Below are 10,701 nucleotides of genomic sequence, written 5' to 3'. Positions count from 1 at the left end.
TTAATTTGTAGTAGTCCCATTTGTTGAGTCTTTCCCCTATTTGTTGTGCGCCTGGGACTCTATTCAGGAAGTTCCTTCCTGTGCCTATAAGTTCTAGTGTCTTTCCTACTCTGTCCTTCAGTAGTTTCAAGGATTCAGGTCTGATGTTGAGGTCCTTGATCCATTTTGAGTTGATCTTGGTGCATGGTGAAAGGCTTGGGTCTACTTTGAGTTTTCTGCATATGGCTTCCCAGTTCTCCCAGCACCAGTAGTTGAAGAGGCTATGTTTATTCCATTGTATGTCTTTAGCTCCTTTGTCGAATATCAGTTGGCTGTAAGAGTGCGGTTTTATTTCTGGGTCTTCAATTCTAATCCACTGGTCTTCCGATCTGTTTTTATACCAATACCATGCTGTTTTTGTTATGATGGCCTTGTAGTAGAGCTTGAAGTCTGGTATGGTGATACCTCCTGCACTATGTTTTTTGCCTAGAATTGCTTTGGCTATTCTAGGTTTTTTGCTGTTCCATATGAACTTATGGATTGGTTTCTCTATTTCAGTGAAGAATGTGGCTGGGATTTTGATAGGTATTGCATTGAATTTGTATAACAATTTGGGCAGTATGGCCATTTTCACTATATTGATTCTGCCTACCCATGAGCATGGGAGGTCTTTCCATCTCCTTGTGTCTTCTTTGATTTCCCTTATTAGATTTTTGTAGTTTTCATTGAATAGGTCCGTCACGTCCTTGGTTAAGTTGATCCCTAGGTACTTTATTCTTTTTTTGGCTACTGTAAATGGAATCGTTTCCATAATTTCCTTTTCTGTTTGTCTATTGCTGGTGTACAGAAAAGCTGCTGACTTTTGTGGATTGATTTTGTATCCTGCTACTTTGCCAAATTGGTTTATTAGATGTAGGAGTTTGGGTACTGAGTTTTTTGGGTCCTTGAGATATAAGATCATGTCGTCTGCGAATAGGGATAACTTGATTTCTTCCTTGCCGATGTGGATCCCTTTGATGTCCTCCTCTTGCCTTATTGCTATGCTTGAAGCCAATTTTTAAGAACTGGCCAGCTTGCCTCTTCCTCTATTCCTCAGGTGACTTCCCTGTCTTCCTCAGATGCCAGCTCCATTTCCAGGTCTGTGCTTCTGGCCAAGAGGGTCTCTTTGTGGGAGTCACAGTGTCTTCCACTGTGAAGAGGTAAGGCGAAGTGTGAGACTGAGGATTCTACCTGTGTATGAGCTTAACACTGCCTAAGACTCGACAGGCCATTCACTCCTTCTGCATTTCCCACAGATGCCTGTTCTGCCTGAAGGGGGAAGAGCTTAAGGCAAAATTGATACGGCTTTAGGGATCTCATCTAGCTAGAAAGTAGCAACATTGCTTTTCCCCTGTGCTTTTGCTTTTGTGATTACCATCATTTTTTTCCACTGAAACTGTTATTTCTTCTTAAATTTAAGTTGAATAAGAGTGATCTCAATGTTGAAAGTAGCAAACAATAATGGTACAGATGGGCACACTACATCAAATGACTACATACAGCAAGGTGTGAATGCCCAGAGACCTGTATAGTTTATCGTGTTCCTAATTTTTTTTCTTTTTTCTATCCAGTGAGTTTACTTGTAGATTTATAGGCACATTCTAGTTACCACAAATGAGGCAAACTGTGCAACATGTTTCTCTGGGATTGACTTACTTTGCTTAATATTTTTTCCAAGTCTATTTCCTTACAAATGGTAAAATATCATTCTTTCTAATGAGTGAGTAGAATTCCATTGTGTATATATATATACCACATTTTCTTGATCCATTCATCCACTGAGGGACATCTGAGTTGATTCCGTATCTTGGCTCAAAAGATATTCTTTGGAGAGGACCACATAGGTGCAATATCTATGTGCATTTTACCATTTAAAATAGTATTTATTGAAATGAGCTCCAGGAAGTGAAAACAAAAGGGTTCTTTCTTTGTTGCTGTGCTTGTTTTCATTTCCTTGTGCCTTGGTATGTTCATTTATCTGTCTTTGGGAGTGTAAGGGAGGCACAGAAATGGTGGAAACAAAGGGTCAACAAATGCAGCAGTGGTACTCACAGGACACTACATTGAAAATGAACTACACAACTCATGGGTGGGGATGGAAGGGAAAAACTAAGTGAGGGAAAGAGTGACATTGTGCAAAAAGAAATGTACTCCTTACCTGACTTATGTAACTGTAACTGTTCTGTACATCACTTTTACAATAACAATACGTAATTTTTTTTTAAAAAAAAGAAGACTACAGCAGAAGGGGTTCTAGTCCAGCCTGTCTCCCTCAGATAAAGATGTCCACCTAATGGAGAACACTCTGCAAATGTGAGAAGGGTGTTATTGTGTAAATCTACCCACCCAGCCTGTTGTGTGACATGGTGGCCAGAGTGGGGAGCTCTGAAACCCTTGGGGACAGAGACTTCAGTATTCTAGAATCCCATAGAATAAGGGGGGGGGGGAGGAGAGAGTAAGCACCTATCTTGCCATCAGAGAATTAACCAAAAAGGTTTGTCCCAAATACGTGTGGATTCACAGGCCTTTGCATTAGACTCTAAAATCTAAAACCTCAACCTATACCAATTCCTCATGCACATGTGCATGTATGCAACTGTGATCAGCCATGTACTGAAAACACTGCTACCTTTTCCACCCATGACACACACTAAAACACACAAAGTGCCCAGAGTTGGTAAAATATATTTTATTTGTTCATACAAAGAAATAGTATGAATTACCAGAATTTCATTTTCCTATAAACATCTTTCTCTGTGTAAAATTAATTTGTGTTATACATAGGACAAAATACTTGTTTTATATATTTATTTTTGTACATCTTGGCTATTCTAACATCCAGGTTATTGAACACATACGGCTAGGATTTGCACAGTATTGTAGAGTACTGGGCTGAACAAAACTCAGTCATAAATTAATGTTACAAAAGTGAAACAAGAGACTAACCACACATTTCAACTTTATTAACTGTTCTTCCTGAAACAAGTGAAAACGAGAAATCACATTGATGTGTCCTTAGATACTTCCTTCAGGGTCTCTGATTTATCTGTTTCCTTTCTTATCTGAGTACCCTGGTATCATGGGCAGGATCTGCATTTCCCCCAAAGTCTCAATGCAGCTAGCACTAACAATGACTCAGAAAAGACAATCTCTCTTCTGATGTCATCCAATCAGGAGTCAACCCCCACAGCTCCTGTACCTAAAATTTCTTTTTCCAGGCACCACTTGTTAAGTTCACAGATCATACACAAACACCTCAAAGAAAACATTCCATTGATAAGAATACCTAAAAATTCCAATGTTCTTGTTAACTTTTTTCTTGTTTTTAAGTGGGGTGAGGTGGGGAGAAAACTGAAGAATGAAGTACTTCAGTGAGTGACAACCAAGATTCTGCTACCAACTAGAAAGGAATCCAAAGCTTGTATTGAGTCAAACTGCCAAAGCAAGAACTAGTATTTGTCTTCTAGCTGCTAAGAAGAGAAGTTCATCAGCTCTGCAAATGACTACAAGAGGAAGAACCCAGGCTAAAGTTTTCCACATTGCTTAATTTGTGCAAGAAGAGGACCCTAGGGCCTGTAATGCCTACCACACAATGAAGTATAACCTGGGGCAGATGCTAAAAGGGACCAGCTGGGAACCAGAAACTATCTGAGACACCCATAGGGTTTGTTTTATTACACAGAAAAACTTGCCTTGCTCCATCAGTACTAATTATTATCACTACTAATTATATAGTATTAATTCAAACATTGGTTTGGATTCAAGGGCTTGAGCTCAGAATAGAATTTTGAACTGGGGACTGGTGGCTCACACCTGTAATCCTAGCTGCTCACAAGGCTGAGATGCGAGGATGGTGGTCTGAAACCAGCCCTGGCTAGAAAAATCTGTGAAACTCTGACCCCCAATAAACCATGGAAAGGCCAGAGTGGAGCTGTGCCTCATGTGGTAGAGAGCCAGCCTTGGGCAAAAAAGGGAAGAGACAGCACACAGGCCCCTGAGTTCAAGCCCCAGGACCGGCACAAAAAGAGAAAGGAAAAAAAGAATTTTGATCTACTTCAGTGTTTGTGACTAAATCATCATCCTTCTATCTCTGCATTTCCTATGTCAATTTGGTTTTAATCACGGGGAATAGTGATCAGAAATTGTTCATCTTAGAAAGAAAGCAGGCACCTGAAAGACTCAGACATTTGCCTCTCAGTTACAAGCCTCTGTCTGGACTTTCTGAAGTAATGCACCCTGATTCAGATCTGGTTGGGAGAGCAGAGCAAGCCTAGGTGAGGGCCTTGGATATTTGCCATTTATTTCTTGCAAGTATAGGCAGTAACTGAAGAGTGGGGCTCCAGAGTCCATTTCAAATGAAACTTCCAAATGGAGAAGTCCACACGCGATTAGCACCTTTACGTGTGAGTATTTCACACCTAAGCCACTCAAGTGCAGTAACACACTGTTGTGGTAATTTGCAGAGACACTATGAAGAAGAATCAGACATCTAAGGTATGCACAGAGCATCTGCCCTTCTTTCCTGCCCAAACCAAACCTGCCGAGTGATGCTTTTGCCACTAAGCACAAGCTAGTCATACCTGATCTAAACCATACAGAGAAACACTAACCAGATTATCAATGTTGCCCACAGATCAGTGACCTCTGATTGTTTCTCTAGAGAAATGACTTCTCTTCATGTCATAAAATTTGTTTTACCCCATCAGGCAAGTTCCCCCAGAAAACATACACAAAGAATCCTTGTAAATATCACTACACAATCATTTTTGACAATTTGTGTGTCTTCTCATGTCTTCCTTCATGAAAGTATCATGTAAATGACAATCCTTTTGTGGGAGAAGCATTCTGGTGCAGGAAGTGGCAGATTAACAAAATATGTCATTATGAGATATTGCCATTGAAAGCCAAGTGCCACTATACCTAGTCATTACAAATGGCCCCTAAGCGCACTCTGAACACAGGGACATGAGCAGAGCCCCTGCACAGCCATAACAATGATAGTAACACTGCTGCCAGGGCCTGGCTCAAGGACTTACAGGTAATACTGGGCCGGCTTTCGCAATCTGTCTGTAGAAGAACCACCCTTGGTCCGTGCTCTTGGGTGATTACCTACTGACCATCTTGTCATCCTGGGTAGAGCTAAGAGTTCCAAAGAGACAGAAAGCTGGGGTACCAGGAATCCCTTACCTATGCCAGGTGGCTTGGCATTTTTGAGTCTTTTTTTCTGCCTACTGAAGCGATGAGCCTTTTGTTTAATACTGGCTGGCTCCATACCTAGTAACATCATCTTGAGAGGTGGATGCCCCTGACCCCTCTGGGTGTCTACAACCAGGTTTCTTGGGTTTGAGGGAGTGGCTCTGCCAGCCTGTGGGGTTCTTTGGTGTGTCACAGCTGAACTCCCTGCTCAGAGAAAGGAGAGTAGGGCACTCTCATGCAGATGAGCACAGATCTTTTTTTTTTATTATTATTATTTCTAAAGCAGCACCCAGGCCATCTCATAGGTGTGACTGGGAAGAAAGGACTAACATTTGCATCTGCTTGGAGCTGGGTAATGGACCAAGGAAGGCATAGTGCAGTGAGGATGCAGGGCCATCCTTCATCATCAAAGCTAAAGTAAATGGACCCTGTCATTCAATGAGGATGTCCCTGTGAAGGTGGTGATTGACTAAGGGGCAGAGAAGGGGGGAGGGGACACACCCTCGCTGGTGGGTTGTAATTTAACTTGTTGGAAATGGCACCACATGGATAAGGATGCTGCTCTGTGGATGAACTCGGAACCCAGCATTCTGAATCAGTATTGTGGAGAGAGCACTCAGGGTGTACCCATGGAGGAACACAGGCAAGAAAGAGACGTGGAGGTCAGAAAGGGAGACAGAAGACAAAAGGGGAACACGATCCACCACGAAAACAGGGACAGCTAAAGTTTGAATACCCGTAACAACAAAAATTGTGCTTTTCTTCTTCTTCTTTTTTAAATATCATGGGGGAGAGGGGAAGGGGTGGAGGAGCCGGAGGGGAGGAGTCACAACAGAAGCACCATCAATTGTGAGGAATAGAACTAAGTCTCTGCGTTAAACACTTTGGAATGTTAACCCAAGATGAAGATAATCTCTCTTACAGAGCGTGGCTAGGCAGCTTAGTGAATTAATTGCTCATGAATTTAAAAATAAATTATTATAAAATAGATTTCTGTACATTTTACATACATATAATTATCTCTCTCAATATATAAGCCACGTGGGGGTGGGGGTGGGGTGGGGTGTGAGGAAATGACACGAGCTGGGTCTATCTCAATCCCAGCCAAAGTCCTGGCCGGTCATCTGGTAGAACTTGAGGTTGAAGGGCCTGTAGAACTCGCGCAGCCGCTGCACCACGCCCGGGTCGATGTCGGGGTGGGTCCTGCCTTTGGTCTTGCCCAGGCAGTGCGGCTTGCTGCTGCCCTCGGCCTTCTTGAGGCAGGGGAAGCCCTTGGTCTTGTTGAAGTAGAAATGCTTGTCCGTGATGATGCGCTTGAGGCCCAGAAAGTCCTGCACGCGGCCCAGCTCGCCGGCCGGGTCACGGATGAGGCGCTCGCCGCTCACGAAGAGCATCTGGCCGAGCGGGAAGTGGCGCAGCCAGTGCTCCAGGTGCTTGGCGTAGATGCCGATCTGGATGGCGCTCCACGACGTGTCGATGAGCCCCGCGCTGCGGTTGCGGAACGTCAGGCTCTCGAAGCTGGGGATGTCGGGCCGCTTGGACAGCGTCTGCGTGTAGTCGGAGATGGCCCTGGTCACCGGGTCGCGCACCACCACGATCAGCTTCGTGTCCTTGGACATGGCCGAGATGCGCGCGGGCGCCTCCCGCGTCACAAAGTAGCTGGGCGTCTTCTCCATGGTGATCTGCCCGTCCAAGGTCCTGGGCATCAGCTCCCTGGGGGGAGGCAGGAAAAAAATGGAGAAAGAAAACAAGGCTTGTAAGAGTCGGAGGAGGAGGGAGGAGGGCCTGGACCTGAGGGACAGAGAGAGGCTGGCGCAGGGATGGGGGGGCGCAATGCGCAGTGTGGCCACAGTCTAAGACTGCCACCATAAAAACGTCACCAAAGGAAGTGGCACGGTGGCTCCCAGTGGTAGAGCGCCAGCCTGGAGCAAAAAAGCTCAGGGACAGCGCCCAGGCCCTGAGTTCAAACCCCACATCCCAATATATCAGCAAGATTGCAGAGCTAGAAGCTACATTCATGCCTTACCCGAGGTCTGGAGGGCAGGCACCACTAAAATGTAAATACAGCACTTTCTTGCAAGGTGAGCATTTCTCTAAGATCCTCCTGAGGGCCCTCTCCCTTAGTTAATTCATGATGCCCATCTTTTAGATTGTCCCAAACACCTGAAGGTGAAACACCAAAAGCCTAGCCTAGCATTGGCACAATCTAAACGACTCTTTTTTTTTTTTTTTTTTTGCCAGTCCTGGGGCTTGGACTCAGGGCCTGAGCACTGTCCCTGGCTTCTTCTTGCTCAAGGCTAGCACTCTGCCACTTGAGCCACAGCGCCACTTCTGGCCATTTTCTGTATATGTGGTGCTGGGGAATCGAACCCAGGGCCTCATGTATATGAGGCAGGCACTCTTGCCACTAGGCCATATCCCCAGCCCTAAACGACTCTTTCATCTCCAATAAACTGGGATTAATCTAGAAGTGAAGGCGTGGCTTAAGGGGTACCACATCCGCCTTAAGCAACAAAGACAAGCAAAACAGAAGAGCAAGGCCCTGACTTCAAGCCCCAGTATGCACACACAAATCAGTAAGACATCCATCTGTATTAATTTAAACAAAAGCAATAGACATACATTAGACAGAGGGCATGCTGACTATGTGAATCAATGATATGGGATACTAATTCAAAAGGCAGAGAAATGCAGCAGCAGTTAATCTTGGCTCTGATGTGCATTCTGTTGTAGGCGTACACAATGGTTGCAATAAAGCTGAGTAGACAGTCTTGGAGCTGGGACGAAGAAGTATGGAATCTGCTATTCTATTCTGCACATCTTCAAGCATGTCTGGAAGAAAGGGCTCTGGAGAATAGAAACAGCACAGTGGAGGCAAGCAGGAGTGAGATGCGAGATGAGGACAGGGGTCGGAGAAAAAGAATCAGGACGCTTGAGTAGGGAAGATGGCACACATTGGAGAGCAGCAGGACTAATAGAGAATGCCCATGGACTAAAACTCCACTACACCCAGCAGATGGAAAACTGAAGGATACAGAGAAAGTGGTGCTGAGTGGCATGTACTCTGCTAACTGACCTGCATCCATGTGTGCAAAGGCCTCTGGGAAAGCTCCATCAAGGCAGGGCTATCTGTCTTACAGGTCCCACCCCTGTACATGCCTAGTACCTGACACTGGTGCTAGCCACATCACGTGCCCACTACATATAAATAATATCCGGGCACCAGTGACTCACGCCTGTTATCCTGCCTACTCAGGAGGCTGAGATCTGAGGACTGTAGTTTAAAGCCAGCCTGGGCAAGAAAGTCCATGAAACTCTTATTTCCAAGTAACCACCAAAAAGCTGGAAATGGAGTTGTGGCTTAAGTGGTACAGCACCAGACGTGACAAAAGCTAAGCGACAAAGCCCAAGCCCTGGGTTCAAGTCCCACTACTGCCACAAAATAAATAAATAAATAAATGTAAATACCATATGCTGAAAAACAAATGAATGAATGGTCTTATTGATTGACAAGCCCCAAAATATTTAGGACTAATAGCACAAGTTATAGTGTGAGTAGGCTAGGCTTTGAATCCTTCTCTATCAAATCTCATTAGCTGTGTGACCACAAGTCAAGTGACTCAACCTCTCTGAGTCTTAGTATCTTAATACATGAAATAGCTATAGTTCTATCCACCCATTCAGTTGTTAAGAGAATTAAAAGGGTTGAAGTCATTTAGGGTAACAGTTTATCTTAGCAGTTAAAGATGTTCAGCTCCTGATCCAGCTACTTATTAACTGTGCTGTTTGGATCACTTATTTCACTTTTCTAGGGCTCTTTTCCTCCTCTGGGGAAACAAAAATAACAATGCCTACCTTGAGGAAGTGTAAAGAGGATTACAGTCATGAACAGGCATAATATGCTAACTGTATTTACTATGACTGATAATTACTTGATCGTATCAGCTACTGTTATTCTATCACTGTTATTAAATTGTTCAATACACACTTCATGACACATGGTAAAGCTGTAATTACGATATATATGTGTGTGCGTGTGTGTCAACACCAGCATATCTATATCAAAAGAAATGTATCCCAGATGCCAGTGGCTCACACCTGTCTTTCTAGCTATTCAAGAAGCTAAGATCTAGAGGACTTAGTAGAAAGCCAACCTAAGCAGAAAAGTATGCAAAACTCCATCTCCAAATAACCAGCAAAAGGCTAGGCTGGAGGCATGACTCGAGTGGTACAGCTCTAGCCTGGCAAGCAAACTGATCAAGGTCAAAGCTCTAATTTCTAACCTTAGTACCAGAACAAGGGGTAAAAAAAGTCTTAATATTAAGCAGCCCAGTGTCTCACACCTGTAATCCTAGCTACTCAAGAGGCTGAGATCTCGGCATCGAGGTTCAAAGCCAGTCTGGGCAGGAAAGTTCAAGAAACTCTTATTTCCAATTAACCACCAAAAACCCAGAAGTAGACTCATGGCTCACGTGGTAGAGCACTCACTAGTCATGAGTATAAAAGTTCAGGGATAGGGCCCAGGCCTTGAGTTCAAGCCCTAGGACCAGCACCAACAGGAAAAAAAAAAAAGTATTAACCAATAGAACACTATATTTTTATTACAGATTTTAAATTATCTGTTAGCTAATAGGAATGAAAGATAATTTTCACAATTTTTAAACCAAATACTTTTCAGTAGAGCACTGTAAACTTCCACCTTCAAGCTGTGTAGGTTCAGAGGGCATAATTTAATTTATAGAAATGATGTGATGAACCACGTATCACACCAGCCAGGAAGAACAATTCGCTAGAGCAAGCGAACTCCGTTGGGAAATGCCCCCCCCCACCCCAGGGAACTGGAGGGGAGCACTTCTTGTTAGAACACCCCTTCCATAGACCTGCAGCCAGCTCTGGGGTGTACTAACACTGGATTGACCCACTTTGCTCATTAGCCACTTAGATTAATGCAGCCTTAACAACAAACAGGCTAATGTGATCAGGGATTAAAGAGTCCCAGCTCTCCACTTTGCATTTCTCTAGAAAGCAGGTCATCTCAGATAGAAAGGCTAAGTTTTGTAGAGTGGACACCCTAAGGAGACGCTTACAGTTCCTGGGGCCATTGTGAATGGGTGGATGAGGGTTCCGGCCTCTCATGGACTTCAAGGCTGAACACCAGATGCTTTGAACATCTCATTTTCTTAAATGTGAGCTCATGGGCAGGTCTTACCCCCATCCATGTCACACTTGTCCCATCTGACCAGTGAGAGCCAGGGTCCTTCCACATCCAGACGCCTCCTCCTAGAGGCCTGGGAAATTCACATGGGTATCCAGCCTGCTACTCGCTTTCTCAACACTAGGAAACTGTTATCCATCAGTTATTTTCCACTTATGGGATCTTAGCACGAGTGGTCCACAAGGAGCTCATCGCTCTTCCTGCTTCCCCTCACAGAGGAGCAACAAGAGGGCTTTGCTCCAGGAGAAGCAAGGATGCTGGACTATGTTCTC

The 10,701-nt window shown here is 44.3% G+C and overlaps 1 protein-coding gene across 1 annotated transcript in view; it reads right to left on the bottom strand.

Annotated features, from left to right (window-relative positions):
* Positions 1-2,689: 2,689 nt before the first annotated feature.
* The window catches only part of Hs3st3b1 (heparan sulfate-glucosamine 3-sulfotransferase 3B1), a 42,963-nt gene continuing 34,951 nt past the window's right edge, over positions 2,690-10,701 (bottom strand). The window contains exon 2 of the mRNA XM_048365603.1: positions 2,690-6,927. Within this exon, the coding sequence (XP_048221560.1) occupies positions 6,309-6,927 (619 nt within the window). The 3' untranslated portion in view covers positions 2,690-6,308. The remainder of the gene's footprint in view (positions 6,928-10,701) is intronic.

The sequence above is a fragment of the Perognathus longimembris genome, chromosome 17 (assembly GCF_023159225.1).
Source record: "Perognathus longimembris pacificus isolate PPM17 chromosome 17, ASM2315922v1, whole genome shotgun sequence".
In the NCBI taxonomy this organism is placed as follows: domain Eukaryota; kingdom Metazoa; phylum Chordata; class Mammalia; order Rodentia; family Heteromyidae; genus Perognathus; species Perognathus longimembris.
Note: the sequence above shows the minus strand (reverse complement) of the source record. Positions and strands in the feature narration are given on the sequence as shown.